The sequence below is a fragment of the Delphinus delphis genome, chromosome 3 (genome assembly GCF_949987515.2).
Source record: "Delphinus delphis chromosome 3, mDelDel1.2, whole genome shotgun sequence".
Taxonomy (NCBI): Eukaryota; Metazoa; Chordata; class Mammalia; order Artiodactyla; family Delphinidae; genus Delphinus; species Delphinus delphis.
This window is the reverse complement of record NC_082685.1, coordinates 6004684-6022682: the sequence shown is the minus strand read 5'-3', so window position 1 is coordinate 6022682 and position 17999 is coordinate 6004684. Positions and strand designations below refer to the sequence as shown.

The window sequence follows — 17999 nt, the reverse complement described above, 5'->3', positions numbered from 1 at the left end:
GCCGCGGACAGCTCGGCCGGCGCGGGGACGGGGGCGGGGCCAGGGGCGGGGCCAGGGGCGGTGGCTCGGATTTCCCGGGACAGGGAGACGCCCCCGCCCCGTCCCCCCCGACCGAGGGTGCCTGAAGAGCGCAGGTGGCAAGGGTGCGAGGCCACAGCACACCCCTAGACAGCGTTGTCCCCCGGCCCCAGAGACCCCGGCGGCGATCCTTTAGAAAAGCCAGGACCCCAGAATGCCCCCCTCCGAGGGCCCCTTCCCAGAGGTAAGAGCCACAGCGCCCCTGACACCAGTCCCTCGACCTTCAGCGTCCCCCCACTCCATTGAGAACCTGGTCTTACTGCCAGACCCCTCCCCCACGTCCTGCCCGGTCCCCTTCCGGAAACAAGTGCCAAAGAAGTCCCCTCACCAAGGAATCCCCTCGGGGGAATCCCCAGGACAGAGTCCCTCCAGATTGAAAGTTTCCCATCCCCGCTCCAAGAACCCCGACGGCGCATCTTCCGTAAATCCGGGACCTCTCAAGACCCCTCCTCAGATCCCCCTTCGCGGAATTAAGAGCCACAACACTCCCCTGGCCGGCGGTAATCATGGCCCACAATTTCCCCGCACCCCACTGAGTACTCTGGGGCCCCTAGTCCCTCCCCAGGTCCTCTTTCAAGAAAGCAAAAGAAGGCCCCTTCCTAAGAAAGTCATTCCAGAGAACTGAGACGCAAAGTTTTCCCCTAAAACAGCAAGTGATACCCTAAGACTGACGACGACGCCCGCTGTCCACAGCGCCCCTCATCAAGTGGCACTTCTCCCTAGTCTGGCGTCCGAGCCAGATCCTGCGGGAGGATACCTTTCCCACCCCCGGCACCCGACGGCGCTCTCCCGAGCACCAAGGCCCAGGGCTGCCCCCGACCCGTCAGCGAGCCCAAACCCACCCCGCCCCCTCCCCGACGGCTCCGCGTTCCCAATGCGCCTCCTAGCGGCCCCCCAAGCTGACTCAGGGGCGGGACTGTGGTGGGGTGGGCGGGGCTGGACCCTCCACGGCCCCGCCCCGCCCCGGCCTAGTTACTGAGAAACACCCGCCGCGCAGCCCGGCCCTCGGCCCGCAGCACTTAGGCTCCTGCCCGCAGTGTCCCCGCCGCCGCCCGCGTTCCTGGGGCCGGGAGCTCTGGCTCTCACTCCCGCCGCCTGATTTCTTGGGGCCTCCTCACTCTGACTCAGGCCGTCTGCATTCCTCTGATCCCAGCAGCCTGGGGGTTTGTAAGGGCATTAGGTCTTCCTAAGACCCCCACCCCCACCCCAAAACACACACACACCCGCCAGCGGCCTGTGCAACTTGCATTACTACGCAGTGTACGTGGTGACAGGGGACACTCAGGCAGCATCACCCGCTGTGAGCGGGCTTATGCGGGCGTGGGTCGCGCTGGATGCGCGAGCAGGTTGTAGCCCGATTATGAGTTTGTGGGTGGGTGAGTGGGGGCATGAGGGTGAACGTGTGTCAAAGCGGCAGCGCGCCCGTCACGGTCCAGGATGGAAAGAACAGGGGTCTGTGCTCGCCTCTCCGTGCCTCGTTTTCCCCATCTGTAACAGGGGGTATTAGCAGTAGATCCTACTAGGGCTGCAGTAAGGATCAGATGAGTTTAGTACGAGTAACCATGCCCACTGGAGGTGAGCAATGCCCAAGCGTCTGTCACTACTGGTGCCGCTAAGGACTCGCTGTCAGCGACACGTACACCCTGGCCTGAAGGGAAGGCTGAGGCACTTCACGTTCACGCACAGACCCCCAAGGTGGCCGTTCACGCACAGACCCCCAAACCTTGTTCTAGGCAGGGTCACACCCAGCACCATCCTCGTTCTCACACATACCCGGACACCCTTCTGAGAACAGCGCCATCCCTACACACACACACACACACACACACACACACACACACCCCTCCTTGTAGAGACACAGACACACGCTTAGCAGCCCACTGGCCCTCAGAGCAGCTCCAGGGGCGACTCCAGGGGACAGGGTAGGATTGCTCCTGCACACGTGTACACTCGGCGGATCGTTACACACACACACGCTTTTCACACAAAACCCTCTGACACTCACACTCAACCCCGAGTGCCGGGTGCCCACCCCACAGCCATGCATGCACAGGAATCGAGGAGACCCTGCTGCTGTGCACACTTGGGCGCACATACACATGCTGGGCTGGTCCGGGAAGCACAGCCCCCCTGTATACACGTAGCCAGACCAGGAGCCCACCCCCACCCCGGCCAGCCACCATGAAGCTGTCACCAGCTGCCCCTTGGCCGCCTCTGCTTGCTCACCCTTCCCCGGCTGGGCTGGGGGCCATGGGAGAGGGGGCGTGCAGACACATGGGGTGCAGGACACACACATGTGCCCACCATGTGGATGCTCGTAAAACGGTTGCCCTGGTAACAGCGACTTGAAAGACTCGGTTCTTCCTCCGGGGTGGGCAGGGGCAGGGGCGTAGGGGCGGGGCCCGGGGGGGCGAGTAGGACCCATGGCCGCCTTCCACCATGGGGAGACCCGGTCACACTCCGGCCTGGGAGGAGACCCCTCCACACTCAGGGACACACACATTGACGCAGTCACACACGGAGAAGGCTCCCCATCACACTCAGGCCCCCGGAGACCCTGCCTGGCTCGGGGCCGGCCCCACGTGATCACACCAGACACAGGTGTGACGCCCTCGCACACCAGTGTGTCACTTCATACAACCGAGCACCCTGGCTACTCTCTGTCGCCAACCACAGGCTTTGTCACCCCCTGGACAGGTGGTGACAGACGGACACCCTGTCACACTGGCTGACTCACATGGTAGCGGGAACTGGGGCACACACGGGCATGCCCACCTTTGGCCCCCACTCCCGTCAAGGAGCCGTCTGGGCCCAGCTGCCTGGGAGGCGGAGGGGATTCAGGGGCTGGTTCCATTTGCAGGAAACACGGGTATTTACAATGCTTTATTTTTAAACCTTCCTTGTTCCAGACTGGGGCTGCTGTGGGGCAGGGTGGGTGGAACTCAGCCTTGAACCTCCCACGCTGAAAGTGCAGCCCATGGCCAGGGACTGTGGTCTCCCCAATGCACGGATGGTGGGGAAGAAGCTCAGCGAAGAGCAGGGGGCACCCAAGGGCCAGTGGCCCCTGGGGCTGATTTGAGCTTGCTGGCCCCAAGGTCAAGGCTGAGGCAGGGGTGGGACAGTGCAGGGGCAGCCAGAACCCAGGCCCCGCCACTTGCCCGCCCCCACCCTGGTGTTTGCCGGGAAATTAGTTCCACTCCTTCACTGCCTCCTCACCCGCCCCCCCAGGTAGCTCCAGGCAATGCCTCTCCTTCCTCAGCGTACTTGGAGCCCACGTGGCATGAAAACCGAGGATCAGAGAGGTTAAGACACTGGCCCAAGGTCGCACAGTAAGGCGGAGGTTCATATCTGGGGCTGGATGACTCCAGAAGGTTCAGCCATGGCCCCCAGCTGCTCCTCCACCCCTGTCCCCTGGGGGGCTGGCCCCCTGCCCTCCCCTGATGGTCACTGCTCCCCAGGGGGAGTGGGGAGTGTTCTGTTCATGTGTGGAGGCCTAGGTGGAGGTTTTGGGAGGCCAGCATCCGCTGGCCAAGACGCAGACTTGGCTGGTGGAGAAGTTTCCATCTTAGCACCAGGAGCCGGTCCAGGCCCTGCAGGCCCAGGGCTGCACCTCGGGGACCCCTCCAGGGAGCAGCCCCATAGGGGTGGAAGTGGCCCGGCACCCTCTGTGTCCTCTGTCCCTTCAGCTGCCCCCCAACCAGAGCATCACCCCACAATAAGCGTTACTCCATCCCCCAGTGCTGGTGGCTGAGCTTTTGCTGATCCTCAGTTTCCCCATCTGTGAAATGGTGCCCAGGGCAGACCCGCGGCTGTGGGAGGTGAGTGTTGTCTTCCCATGGAGACATGAGGGGATCGCCCGGGGTCACTGGGCCAGCTCCACACAGGGCTGCTGATTACCAGCTAAGAGGTTCCCTGAAACCAGGTTTCGGGGCTCTTGACTTGACCAAGTTCTCCTCACCGAGAGCTGGGTGATGCTGAGGGCCCAGAGAGGCCTCAGCCCCTCCAGGGAGCGCAGCTGGACCCCCACACCTAGCTGGGGGTCAGAGCAAGGAGCCAGCCCGACTGGCTGGAATGGGGCCCACGAGGCCTTGTGGGTGGCAGGAAGGAGCTGGCTGGTTCCAGAAGAGGATGGGAAAAGCAAGGTTGGCAGCCATCCCCACAGGGCCATTTGCAGCCGCAGGTCACAGATCGAGGGCCCTGTCCCTGGGGGGGCCCACGTCGGCAAGGCGGGAAAGCCATCAGGCCTGGGGGCAGAGGGGTGGGGAGGTGGGTGGGGTAGGCCTTGGGGTTGGGGGACACCTGAGAGGTGCGGCCCGGGCTGAAGACCTTATGGGAGCTTACAGACCGCCCCCCCGCCCCCGAGAAGCCACAAATGCGTGGACACTATGTGTGTATCCACGCACGCACGTCCAGTAGACACACAGACACACGCTCACAGACTTAAATACGCACATCGACACGCTGACACACCATTACACACACAGATGTCCCCCAAAGTCAGTCATACTCTGCAAATGCGTATACGCCATCACACACACTCACACGGACACACGTAGTACACACGCACACACTCAGATGCGTACGGCAGCCCCAGCCCCCGAGGCTCACAGGTGCCACATACATCCCAGCACCCCGGCTCTTGTCACCCGCCAGCCTGGCCCTGCCTTCTCTCGTCCTTGGCCCGGGCTGCCCTAATCCTGGTCTCGTGTCCTGAAGCCAGAAGATAAGGGGCAGCTGCAGCCCCAGATAAAGGAGGCGCAGCCACAAATCCGGGGCAGCCCCGGCGGCAACGGGCAAAGAGCCCAGGCCACACCTGCCCTGTGCTTCCCCCCCTATCTGGCCTGGTTGAGAGGGACAGAGAGAGGGCAGGGGAGACAGAGACGTGGAGGGAGAGAGAGACAGAGGGGGGAGATGCCTGCGGGGGGGCGGGCAGCAGAGAAATGCAGACAGATGCAGAGAGAGAGAAAGATGGAGAGACACAATACACGGGGAAAAGAGAAATGCAGAGAAAGATATGAGATAGACACACAGAGAGAAGGAAATACAGAAAGAGACCCCCAAAAAACTGAGACAGAAACAGGAAGAATAAAAGAAAGGGACAGAGGCAGGGGGAGCCCCAGTGACTGGGCTGAGTGCCAGTGGCACCTTCCCAAGGCTCTGCCCACCCCCTCCTGGGTGCCTCAGTCTCTCCACCTGCTCGGGGCCCCAGCGCGACCTGCCTCCCTCCTGCTTCCTCAGATCAGCCAAGGTCAGGCATTGGTACGACTCACGCCTGGTTCAGGGTTGGCGGGGGACATCTTTCTCAATGTCCCCACGCTCTCCAGACTGAAACCCGGGAAGTCCTCAGCTTCCTGCCAAATCCTCAGTGAAGGTGGGACCCCCCACCCAGCAGGTCCTGCCCCCTGTGCCTCAGTTTCCCTAGCTATGACAAGATGCATTCACTCAGCAAATGTTCACTGAGAATCTCCTGTGTGCCAGGCCCGGTGCTGCATGGTGGCAACACAGAGTGACCGGAGCAGACCTGACTCCCACCAGCCCTGGGCTCATAGTTTAATGGGGAAGATCCTCAACGCATCCCTTTTCCAGAGAAGGAGAAGTTGAGAACAGAAGGGTGAGTGGAATGAGCAAGGTGACTGGGTACAGGGAATAGTGTTCCTGGGAGAGGGAACAGCATGTGCAAAGGCTGGGCGGTAAGACCGGCTCATGGGAGGTCTGGAATGAACTTGGTGCTTGAGTTTAGGGAGTGAGGAGGTGAAGAGGGATGAAGCTGGGGAAGGCAGCAGGGGCTGGATTATGCAGGAAACTTGGGGCTGTGGTACAGGGCTGGGGCAGTAGGGAGCCATGGAAGGATTGGGAGCAGGGGAGGGCCATGGTCAGATCTGTGTTTTAGAAAGAGTTTTGGGAGGCTGGGCTGTTGGGGGCAGGATGGGAGATTGAGGCCTTGGAAGGGGTGTTGGTGGGAGAGGGGATAGACTATAGAGAGACCCTGGAGAGAAAGCCGGGAGGACATGGGGACTGACAGGCTGTTGGGAGAGAGACAGGCAGGGAGGCTGATGCCCAGGTCTCTGGCTAGACGGTGGGGCAGCCCCTGGGCCAGGGGCCTCTTCAGCCCGTGGATTCAGGTAGCATTGGGATGAATACCTGTTCCCTCCACATAAGATCAGAGAGAAGAGTAACGGAGTTAATACATGAAAAGACCTTAGGATGGAGCCTGGCATACAGTAGGTGCTCAAAACTTGTCTAGCTACTAGTAAATGATTAATATTACACCATTATAATAACATAATAAATAATAACAATTAACAGGAATTCCCTGGCGGTCCAGTGGTTAGGACTTGCGCTTTCACTGCTAGGGCCTCAGGTTCAATCCCTGGTTGGGAAACTAAGATTCCGCAAGCCGCGCAGTGCGGCCAAAAAAAAAAAAAAAAAAAGCAATGAATAGTGTGTCACTTATATTAATACCATAGTTGTTAATGGCCAGTCCACAGTCTCCCTTTCTCCCCCTCCCCAGAGGAAGCGTTCCGGGATTGCCTTACACAGAGGAGGCAGGTCATCACAGGGCACAGCCAGGGAGCCCTAGGAGGGTTCTCCTTGGAGGCTGAGGCTCAGAGAGGGGAGGCTCATTCCTGAGGTTGCCCTCTGTGGGCCTCGGTTTCCCCACCTGAACAATTGTCTCCCCAGAGTGGTCTGGGTGCCCCTGGGATGATGTCAGGGAGACGATGGTAGAACCTCAGGAGGCAATGGGACGGGCACCTCAGGAAGAAGTGAGCTCTCGTCCCTGGAGGTGGGTAAGGGGGGCTGAGTCTCCCAAGGACCGCTGTGGTTGCTTCCAGAGTCCCCGACTCCACTGTTTTATTCCCAGATTGTCCTATAGAGGGCGGCAGAGGCCAGAGATGGAAGACAAACTGCTCCCTGCCCCCATTCCATTCTCTCCCAGGTCTTGGAAAAGCTGGTGCTGAGCCTGTTGTGGGCTCAGGCAAATCCTTTCCCTCCTCAGGCCTCAGTTTCTCCATCTGTCACTCAAGGAACACAGTCCCTGCCTCACTTCCTGCTCAGGGAAAGCTTTGTCAAGTTTAGCAGTGAAATGCAGGGGGGAGCTAAGGGATTGGTTATTCCTTTTCTGCACTGTGTTCATGTAATTCAAGGCAAATTATAGAAATAAAGTAACAGTAACAATAGTAGTCATTAATATTTGTTGATTGTTATTTATTGAATCCTTACTTTCTAAAAGAGATATTTCTATCAGCCCCATTTTTCTGATGAGGAGACTGAGGCACAGAGCAGTTAAAGGACAAGGTTCTGGACTTCCCTGGTGAAGCAGTGGTTAGGAATCTGCCTGCCAATGCAGGGGACATGGGTTTGATGCCTGGTCCGGGAAGATCCCACATGCCGCGGAGCAACTAAGCCCGTGTGCCACAACTACTGAGTCTGTGCTCTAGCGCCCTCGAGCCACAACTACTGAGCCCACGTGCCACAACTACTGAAGCCCATGCGCCTAGAGCCCGTGCTCCGCAACAAAAGAAGCCACCGCAATGAGAAACCTGTGCACCGCAATGAAGGGTAGCTCCCGCTCGCCTCAACTAGAGAAAGCCCGCGTGCAGCAAAGAAGACCCAACGCAGCCAAAAATAAATAAATTTTATAAATAAAGTTTTAAAAAGGACAATGTTCCGGGACTTCCCTGGTGGTCCAGACTCCGAGCTCCCAATGCAGGGGGCCCAGGTTCGATCCCTGGTCGGGGAACTAGATCCCTCATACATGCTGCAACTAAGAAGCCCATGCCACAACTAAAAGATCCGGCATGCTGCAACTAAAAGATCCTGCATGCCACAACGAAGATCCCTCATGCTGCAACTAAGACCCGGCGCGGCCAAAAATAAATATTTTAGGGAAAAAGAAAAAAAAAAAGGACAATGTTCCCAGATGGTAAGTGGAAGTTCTGGGATTCGAAACTGGCAGGCTGAGTCCAGAGCCCTGAGGTCCCTGTACTACATCAAGGCTCTTTCAGCAACAGGGAGCTTTAGGAGGGTGCAACAGGGCATGGTGGGGACTGTGGAAAATGACTAGATTCCGCTGTCCTTGGCTGTTTGCCCTCCCACTTCCCTCGGGGTAAAATCCCAAGTTCTCCCAAAGGCCCACAAGGCCCTGCAAGACCTACCCCCTTCACCTCCCTGCCCTCACCTCCTCCCTCTTTCCGCCTCCCTCACTCAGCAGCAATCACACAGGGCTCACTGTTTCTGCAACACACCAGGCACGGTCCTGCCTCAGGGCCTTTGCATTGGCTGTTCCCTCAACGTGGACCACTTTTTCCTCTGATATCCCTATCTCTCTCCTTCACTTCTTTCGAAAATACTCAAATGTTACCTTCTCAGTGAAGCTTTCCCTGACCATTCTATTAAGAACTGCAACCACCAAAAATGGCTTTCCCACTTCCCCTTCCCTGCTTCATTACTGTCCGACATACAGTATACCTTACTTATGTATTATGTCCATTGTCTTCACCACTCCTATCTCAGCTTTTAAAGGCAAGGAGTTTTTGGTCTGTTTTATTCACTACTGTATCCTTAGCATCTAGGACAACATCTAGCACACAGGCACTCGATGAGTTATTTGTTGAATGAACGCCCTAAATAAAAGTAGCAGTATTTAAACAATTAAAAACCCCATCAGGAAATCAAAACACTTCTGTGGGCCGATTGTGGCCGGCGGGAAGCCAGTTTCAGAGCCCCAAGCGGATTACTGTACGTTCCGGTTCCCGCAAAGGGCTCAGAGGTATAAACGGGACCCGAGGCCCCACCCACTGTTAGGCTCCGCCCAACGGCGTCGACGCGCATACAATGGCGTCACTTGGAGCGACCCAGGCATGCGCATTTCACCAGTAGACCGGGGAAAGACACACGCGCGACCCGGAAGGCCTCGCCGCAACACTCCAAAGCGGGTGTGAGGGGGGGCCGATGGCGGAGGGAGCGGTGGAAGCCCCAGCAGAGAGTGGTGGCGGTGGCGAGCCAGGAGCCATCGAGCCGGAACGGGGAGTAGCGTCCATTAAACTTCAGTGAGTCGCTGGGTCGGGGGAGCAGTTCACGGAGCCTTCCCGGCACCCGTAGCGCGGCCCGAGTGGCGCATGCCGGGAGCTGGGGCAGCGGCCCAGCGCGGGAAGCTCGCAGGTTCTTCTTCTGTTTGGGCCCTTCCTTCGCTCGCAGGGTCAGCGAGCTCCCGAGGTCGCGCACGTTGGGGACTGTCACATGTGCGAAAGACACCGCGGTCCATGCCTCGGTGGGCGGGGTTTGAGGCGGAGGCCGCAGTGCATGCTGGGGAGTGTAGTCCCAGCATATGGCGGGAACAGCGCAAGTGCACCTCAGGCCAGCCGAAGTTACAGGCAGGGAATTGTGTCTGAAGTGAGTGCCCGGGGGCATGCTGGGGCTTGTAGGGCTGAAGGGCATGCTAGGAAATGTGGCGTTTCTGGACCCGTTGCAAGGCACGCGGGAACATGTAGTTTCCTTTAGCCTAACATAGCTGGGGGCATTCACACCTCACACCTGTACTTCGTCAGGCTGAGCACTGGGGACCCAGGAACAAAATACGTCCTCCCTGGGTTTTCCCTGGTGGTCCAGTGGTAAAGAATCCGCCTTCCGATGTAGGGGACGTGGGCTCCATCCCTGGTGGAGGAACTAAGATCCCACTTGCTGGGGGGCAACAAAGCCCGCGTGCCACAACCACTGAGCTTGTGTGCTGCAAACTGCAGAGCCCATGCGCCCTGGAGTCTGCGCGACACAACTAGAGAGAGAGAAAACCCGCACGCCACAACTAGAGAGAAGCCTGCGCGCCACAATGAAGACCACGCGTGCAGCAACTAAGACCCGACGCAGCCAAAAAATAATAATAAAATAAAATAGGTCCTCCCTGTGGCCTTGAGGTGCTCCTAGGCTGGCGGCTGGCTAGTTCTAAGTAGTGAACACCCCATCAGTAGAAGCATGTAATCAGGGACAAGTGTTCTCAGTGCCTTTCCCCAGCATTCATTGAATCTGAGCTCAGGGGAGGGACTTCTTCCACAAGCCCTCCTTTCCCCTGCCCTTCTGCTGGCAGATACCTAACCACCAAGGAGCACTTCCATGAATTCCTGGAAGCCAAAGGGCAGGAGAAGCCCAGACAGGAAACCGAGGCTGGAGACCCTGCTGGCAATGACCTGGATGAGCCTGAGGCCAAGCGGATCCGGCTGGAGGATGGGCAGACAGAGGACAGGCAGACAGAGGAGGCTGTTGAGCCTGGGGAGCAGCCACAGGCCCAGAAGAGGGCCCGGGGTCAGAACAAATGCCGGCCCCATGTGAAGCCCACCCACTATGACAAGAACAAGCTCTGCCCCTCCCTGGTCCAGGTGAGTGTCATTGTCTCCAGAAAGTCCCAGAGGCCTTGAGTGTGAGCCTCTCTGCCCCCTATTCAATCTTCATGACGTTATGATGTAAGTATCGTTATTGTTTCCATCTTCCAGGTGAAGAAGCTGAGGTTTGGTGAGGTTACTGACTTGTCTGAGAACACACAGTCAGGAGGGGAGAGAGCTGAGGTTCAAACCCAGGCTGCCTGGCTGCCTCAGCATCTCCCTGTCCTCCCTCATTGCCTCCCTGTTTCCCTGCAGGAATCCGCCGCTAAGTGTTTCTATGGCGACCGCTGCCGCTTCCTGCACGACGTGGGCCGCTACCTGGAGACCAAGCCAGCTGACCTGGGCCCCCACTGTGTGCTCTTTGAGACCTTCGGCAGGTGCCCCTATGGTGTGACCTGCCGCTTTGCCGGGGCCCATCTGGGGCCCGAGGGCCAGAATCTGGTGAAGGAGGGGTTGGTCCAGGCCCCGCCCATCCGCAATGGCCTGGACAAGTTCCTTCAGCAGCAACTGCGAAAGCGCAAGATCCACTTCAAGCGTGCAGAGCAGGCCCTGCGCCAGCTGAGCAAGGGCCAGCTGCCAGGCCCCACTCCCAAAGCCACTGTCCCCGAGGTCATGGAGGCTGAGGGTGCCCCAGGGCAGGACAACTGTGACGCCCAGCAGGCCCCCCAGGGGCCGGGCACCGTTCCCCCTCCCAGGGGCCCTTTAAGGACCTGCGGGCCCCTGACAGATGAGGATGTAGTCAGGTTGCAGCCCTGTGAGAAGAAGCGGGTACGTGTCATAGGGTTCCTGCAGAGGACACTAGCAATGTTGGGGGCAGATAGAGATGGACACTCACTCCCAGCTCTGGAGGGTCCAGGCTGTGGCAGAGGGGGGCAGTGGGAAAGGCTTCCTGGAAGAGAGGGCATTGGGACTGGGGTTTTGACAGTTGAGTAGAAGTCTCTAGTGGAGGAGAACATGGAGAAAAGAACATTCCTGGTGCAGGGATTGGTTGGCCTGTGCAGAGGCACTGCGGTGAAAGGGATCCAGGCTGACTGGGGCAGATCAAAGCGTGTGGGGCAAAGACCTGGGGAGGCTGGAGGCTTGAGAGGCCTTGAAAGCCACGTTGGAGGATGGAGGTTCACTGTGCATTTTCTTTCCCACCAGCTGGACATCAGTGGCAAACTGTACCTTGCTCCCCTCACCACGGTAGGACCCACAGTGAGGTGGGCCGGGAGCTGGCAGCATGGTCATCCCAGCAGTACCCACTGCCTCCCCGCCCTGGGGGCTTGGGGCCTGGGAGGGTGTCTGGGGTCCCTGCCTGCCGTGCCCTCACATGTGACTCTGTCCCCTGCTGTCGTCAGTGCGGGAACCTGCCCTTCCGGCGGGTCTGTAAGCGCTTTGGGGCAGATGTGACGTGCGGGGAGATGGCTGTGTGCATCAACCTGCTGCAGGGCCAGACGTCTGAGTGGGCCCTGCTCAAACGCCACCCCTGCGAGGATGTCTTCGGTGTCCAGGTCGGTGCAGCCCCGAGCGAGGGAGGGAGGGAAGGCGGGAGGGAGGAGGGGCTCTCAGCCGCCATGTTTCAGAGCCACATTCAGGTCCGGGCTCTCCTGGCTCACCTCCCAGACCCCCTGCCTGAGCCACAGGCCAGGTGCCAGCCTGATGCACCTCCAGTAGCTGCTGGCCTTGGCACAGGGCCAGGCAGGGAGGGCCCCTCACCCACTGCCTGGCCACCCGCCACAGCTTGAGGGCGCCTTTCCCGACACCATGACCAAGTGTGCCGAGCTGCTGAACCGCACCATCGAGGTGGATTTCGTGGACATCAACGTCGGCTGCCCCATCGACCTCGTGTACAAGAAGGTACCAGCCGCTCAACCCTGGCGCCCCACGGAGGGCAGAATGTGGGTGGGCGGAGTCCCTGGGGAACCTGTGGGGGCCTGTGGGCCTCGCTTTCCCCATCTGTACAGAGAGGACAGCAGGGGGTGTCGGGCCCAGCCAGAGTCACGCGTTCCTAAGCCCGAACCGCCCGTCTCTCCCAGGGCGGGGGCTGCGCCCTCATGAACCGCTCAGCCAAGTTCCAGCAGATCGTCCGTGGCATGAACCAGGTACAGCCCGAGACACCCTCCACCGCCGCCGCGCCCCGCGGCCTGACCCCGGGCCCCACCAGCCACACCCGTCCCCACAGGTGCTGGACGTGCCACTGACCGTGAAGCTCCGCACGGGTATCCACGAGCGCACGAATCTGGCCCACCGGCTGCTGCCCGAGCTGCGGGACTGGGGGGCTGCACTGGTCACGGTGGGTCTCGGGGCACAGCGGGTGTTGGGACTCCCGAGGCGCATCCCTTTCTAACCATTGCCTCCCTTCCTGCCCCTTCCTCCTGGTCTTTGGCTCTCCCTCCATCTCTGTCTCCGTCTGTCTGTCTGTCTGTCTCTCTCAGTCTGTCTCTCCGGGGCTCTCTGGGTCTTCTTCTCTCTCTGTCTCTGTCTGATTCTCCGCCCTCTGCCCCTCCCCCCCACCTGGCTGCCTCTCCTCCAGCTCCACGGCCGCTCGCGGGAGCAGCGCTACACCAAGTTGGCCGACTGGCGGTACATCGAGCAGTGCGTGACAGCAGCCAGCCCCATGCCCCTTTTCGGTGGGTCCCCTGCCACCGGAGGCCACGCACCGGGGCCCACCCCTTACCTGGGCCCCCTCCTGCCCCGATCGGGAACGCTGCTGGGCTGACGAGAACTCCCGAAGCCCCGGCATCCCCACCTGCACGCAGCTCCCTGAGGCCCCAGTCTCTGTCCCTCAGGAAACGGGGACATCTTGTCGTACGAGGACGCCAACCGCGCCATGCAGACTGGCGTCGCTGGGATCATGATCGCCCGGTAAGTGTGCCCGGGGTGGGGATACAAAGAACCAGCCGGGGCTGCCCCTGAGCACCCAGGCTTCGGCTCGGGGAAGGTGAGGGCGCGTCTGAGTTTGTCCCCAACGCCGGTGCCCCCAGCCCGCCTGCCCACCCACTGCTCTTTTATTCCCCGGGCGGGGAGATGTCAGAGGTGGCTGCTTATGGGGCTGAGGCAGGGGACTGGACATTTCTGTAGCTGTGGGCTCAGGGTTGTGGCTTGGAACTCTTGGGCTTTGAAGGTTGTGTGAGCATGGCCAGGAGGTTGGGGACCATGGGTTTGGGGGCTGGGGTTCCGCCACCAGCCTGCTGACCACCGCCCACCCGCAGCGGCGCCCTGCTCAAGCCGTGGCTGTTCACGGAGATCAAGGAGCAGCGGCATTGGGACATCTCGTCGTCTGAGCGCCTGGACATCCTGCGGGACTTCGCACACTACGGCCTGGAGCACTGGGGCTCAGACACGCAGGGCGTGGAGAAGACACGCCGCTTCCTCCTTGAGTGGCTCTCCTTCCTGTGCAGGTGGGATCGGGGGGGCGGGGCGGGGTGCCTTGGGGAGGCCCGGCCCAACCCCATCCCTGGTGCCCCCGTCTGCAGGTACGTGCCTGTGGGCCTGCTGGAGCGGCTCCCGCAGAGGATCAATGAGCGGCCGCCCTACTACCTGGGCCGCGACTACCTGGAGACGCTCATGGCCAGCCAGAAGGCGGCCGACTGGATCCGCATCAGGTGCCCGGGAACCGCCGAGGCCCTGGGAGATAGTGCACCAGGGAGCCAGCGGGGGTGGGGCCAGCTGGGCTGGGGGCCGCCCCGCCCCAGGCCTGACCCTGCTCCCGCCCTCCTCACAGTGAGATGCTGCTGGGACCCGTGCCACCCAATTTCGTCTTCCTGCCCAAGCACAAGGCCAACGCCTACAAGTAGCTGCAGGGGCGGGCGGGGGTGTCTGAGCGCCCAGCGGGCTCCCCAAGGAATGAGAAGGCAATAAATTTTATTCTTTTAAAACCCAGCCCCTTTTGTGATCCTGAGGCTGTCTCATGCCGCCCCACCCCCCCACCCCCCCAGCTTTCCCCCACCATCCCCATCCCCACAACTCCCTCCTTCCTCACTCATTCACCAGCCCCATGCTGGCCACTGCTGGTACCCAAAGGCCTTGACCGCAAACAAACCACCATAGCTCATGAGATGGGGCCTTGGCCTGTGTGGGTGTGGATCAGGGCGGGCTGCCTGGAGGAAGGGGCCTCGGAGCTGTCAGGCAGGCATTGCTGGCAGAGGCGGAAGGCGGCAGACCAGGCCCAGTGTCCACCATGCTCTCTGTGACGCCCATCTCTGGTTGCCTTGGTTTCCCCATCTGCCCCTGCCCACCACCCCCTCCCCCCATTACCCAGAACCCTGACCAGTGGGTGGGCCACAGCCTGGAATCCGCTGCCTGGAGTAACCGGAGAAACAGAACTCCGCAGGACTCTGTGCCTCCACTCTGGGTGGGCTACCTGTGCTCCCACTTGCTACCCTCCTGGCCTGCGCAGCCAGGCCCCCGCCTCCCCATGCAGCACCCCAAACACTTCTACGCACCCGCCGCTCCCCAAGAAGGCTTCAGTCCCCAGAGCCTGGACGCCACCGAAGGGCCCGGCAGCCAGCCTGCTTCTGCCTGCACAGAGCCTCTTCCCGTTGTGGGTACGAGGGTGGGGAACACCCATCGGGGCAGGGACCAGGGCTCTGCCCGCCGGCCTCAGGACCCCAGCTGCCTGTTTTTGTCCACAGGTTCCTCCAACGTCTGTCACCCCCCAAACCTGGAGAAAGAGGTGTTTCCAGCTCCTCCAGCAGGTACCGGCCTCCCACTAACCCTTGATGACTGGGGAGTGGGCAGGGGCATCTTGCTCCCACCCCTGACCCTAGGTGGCTCCTGCCTCCGAAGGCAAGGCCCGAATCCCTGTCCTCCAGAGAGACCTCTGGACCAAGGTCTGTGTCCGTCATCCCCTAGCTGGGGCCCTGAAGCCAAAGCCTGTCTCTTGTTCCCCAAACAGGTCTCCCAAAGCCAGGTCGGTGTCCCCGCCCCCCAGATGGGCCCCCAAAGCAAGGTCTGGGTCCCCTGACCTCTAGAGAGGGCCCCAAAGGCAAAACCTACGTCCCTGTTCCCCAAATGGACCCCAAAGTTGGTCCGTGTTCTCCATGCCCCAGACGTGCCCCACGGTTTGGACCTCCTCCACCCCAGGCGGGTCCCAGAACTGCCCCTCTCAGGGCCACCCTCCCTGGCCACAGGTTTCCAGATGGCTCCCTGCGGCTGCTTCTTTGACCCCCGCGTCTACCGAATCGAGTGGACCACCACCGACTTCGGCCAGTCGTCCCTGTACAAGCTGGCAGCCAGGGGCCCCGCCTCGCCAGGCACCTACTTCCTGGACGCACAGCACTGCCTCAGGGCCCCGGTGCCGTCCCCACTGTTACCCCACTACCAGCCGCCCCCTGCGGGGCCCCAGTACCGCATGCCCTGCTTCCCGCCCGAGGGGCCCGGGCCCGAGGCCCTGGGCTTCGTAGGGGACGGAGTGCCCCCCGCCTTGGTCAAGCAAGGCCTGGCACCCCTGCTGCCCCCCAAGGAGAGCGAGCTGCCCCCGCTGCTCATCACGCTGCCCGCCGAGGCCACGCTGCCCCCTGGCGCCTATGGCCCTCTCAGGGGCCGCTTGACCCAGCTGGATGGGCCCGGCGAGCCCCTGACCTTCACCTTCAAGGAGCCGCCCCCTGGCGCCGGGCCCGGCCTGCTGTACCCGCCGGGCCCCACCGAGCCCAAGGCGGCCCCGCTGGGGCCAGGCGAGGCCAGGACCCCTGAGGTGGCCAGGGCCTTCACACCGCCCAAGAAGGTGATGCTCGAGGATGCGATGAAGCTCTTTGACTGCCTGCCGGGCGGCCCCGAGCCCGCCGGGGCCCCATGCAAGTCCCCTGGGCCTGCCCTGCCCAACAGCGGGGGCAGTGGGAACGACTCGTTCAGCGACATCCGCTCATTGCACCTGCCCGACGAGCTGCTGTCCTCGGACTACAGCGTGCCCGAGGTCCTGGATATTGTGTCCGACATGGACTTCTTTTACAACTTAAAGGCGCTGGACGAGGAGCTGCCGCCCTGCCCGGGGGTGCCCCCCACCGCCAAGCCCGGCAAGAGGAAGGCCGGCAACCTGACTGCCAGGAAGGGGAGGCAGGGCAGCAAGGGCAAGCAGGCTGTGGTCCCCACCAGCGCCACCCCATTGGGGCCCAGGCAGGACCTGGGAGCCGCCCCCCATTAAAGCGGATTTGAGCTGTTTGCGCAGTGTCCGGTCGGTGGCATTCGGGGGCCGTGGGCTGTCCCCTCGCCCGCCCTGTCGTCCAGCGGGCCCCAGGCCACGTGGTGAGGCCCCTCAGGACCCTGGCACCTTCTGGGTGCCGGGCTTCCAGAGTAGAGACGGGGAGCCCTAGACTTGGGGTTTGGGACAATCCCTCGTCTCCTAGCACCAGAAAATCCAAGTCAGCCGGCAGGGATGGGGGGCTGCTAGGAGGTGGGGAGACACTGCCCGGACTCCTGCACTGCAAGGATTTCACCTCCATGTTTGATGGGGAAAGTCAGGTCTGCCCAGAGATGGGCAGGAACTTGCCTGGAGGCACAGCAGCAAGCGGGGTGAGGCCTGGGGAGAGGCCTGCGGGCTGAGCTCGGCCTCAGCCCAGGTGGAGGGGCGGGTGTCGCCGATGGTGAATGGGAAGGCGTCCGCTCGTGTGCACGCGGAGAGCTGGGGGGCCTGGGGTGCAGAGGCAAGTGCTGGGTGGAGGTCTGAGTGTGGGGGCAGGGCAGGTATGTGGGACACGGTGTCCACCTGGCACACGGGTGACCCAAACGGGCATGCACGTGATGGGGCGCGCAGAGTGCACCTGCAGCAGCGGCATTGGGACATCTCGTCGTTGATGGTCCCCCAGGTGCCTGGAGCCCTGCAGTCCCCCACGGAGCCCCTGCCTCTTCACGTCCCCCCAGCTGGGGGCCAGAGGCCAGGGTGGGCGTGCTTGTCCCAGGATGGGCATCCAGCCAGGCCCCGGGTGCTGAGTCTCCGCCTCGGGCCCAGCCACACCTGGGTTCTGCTTCCCGGGGTGGGGGTGGGGGGGCGGGCACAGGGCGGGCTTGCGGTGGTTTGGGAGCTTCAGTGCTCACACCTGTTCCCTCCTGCCCCAGCTCCTTCCCTCTCCAGTCCACGGAGCTCCCTCCCCCCTGTACCCTGGGCCAGGCTCTCGTCTGCCTTTCGCTTCTGGAGAGCCCAGGGCAGCTGCCAGCCGCACCCTCCCCTGAAATACTCCAGGCGACTGAAGGGGGTGAGTCAGTTTCCCAGTGACACCTAAGGAGGTAAGGAGAGATGGACCGCCCCTTGCCTGCCAGAGGAAGGGCCCTCCTGCCCCAGGCCCTGGGCTGGGTCTCGGGGACCTTCCCTGCTGGGGCACCCTGGGCGCTTGACTAGGACCCAGGAGGTGGCCGCGTGTGGGCAGGGGGTCTTGGCTGCCGGCACCACGCCTTGAGCCTGCGGGTCCCAGGGCTCGGAGACCGAGGTGGCCAGCCAGGCTGGGCTGTACCGGGATCATCGCCTGTTGTGAACAGGATGCGGGCCTGGAGGAGCTAGGAGCTCCCTTCCCTCGCTTCCCTCTGAGCCTGCTGTGCCTGCAACCGTGTTAGGGGTATTTTCGAGACAAATAT

The 17999-nt window shown here is 61.5% G+C and overlaps 2 protein-coding genes and 1 long non-coding RNA gene across 3 annotated transcripts; all 3 read left to right on the top strand.

Annotated features, from left to right (window-relative positions):
• Positions 1-128: 128 nt before the first annotated feature.
• LOC132421743 (uncharacterized) lies at positions 129-7236 on the top strand. Its single transcript, XR_009518768.1, has 3 exons — positions 129-262; positions 5557-5689; positions 6941-7236. It is a non-coding gene; the product is annotated as an uncharacterized lncRNA (long non-coding RNA).
• A 1619-nt stretch (positions 7237-8855) lies between these two features.
• Positions 8856-14348, top strand: DUS3L (dihydrouridine synthase 3 like). The gene is made up of 13 exons (XM_060007538.1): positions 8856-9128; positions 10160-10448; positions 10707-11219; positions 11595-11636; positions 11792-11944; positions 12174-12290; positions 12470-12535; positions 12616-12726; positions 12967-13063; positions 13223-13298; positions 13646-13834; positions 13910-14038; positions 14158-14348. The coding sequence occupies exons 1-13, from the start codon at positions 9031-9033 to the stop codon at positions 14228-14230; spliced, it is 1953 nt and encodes a 650-aa protein (XP_059863521.1). The 5' UTR covers positions 8856-9030; the 3' UTR covers positions 14231-14348.
• A 258-nt stretch (positions 14349-14606) lies between these two features.
• Positions 14607-16592, top strand: PRR22 (proline rich 22). Its single transcript, XM_060007539.2, has 3 exons — positions 14607-14980; positions 15068-15130; positions 15566-16592. The coding sequence occupies exons 1-3, from the start codon at positions 14614-14616 to the stop codon at positions 16573-16575; spliced, it is 1440 nt and encodes a 479-aa protein (XP_059863522.1). The 5' UTR covers positions 14607-14613; the 3' UTR covers positions 16576-16592.
• The last annotated feature ends 1407 nt before the right edge of the window (positions 16593-17999 follow it).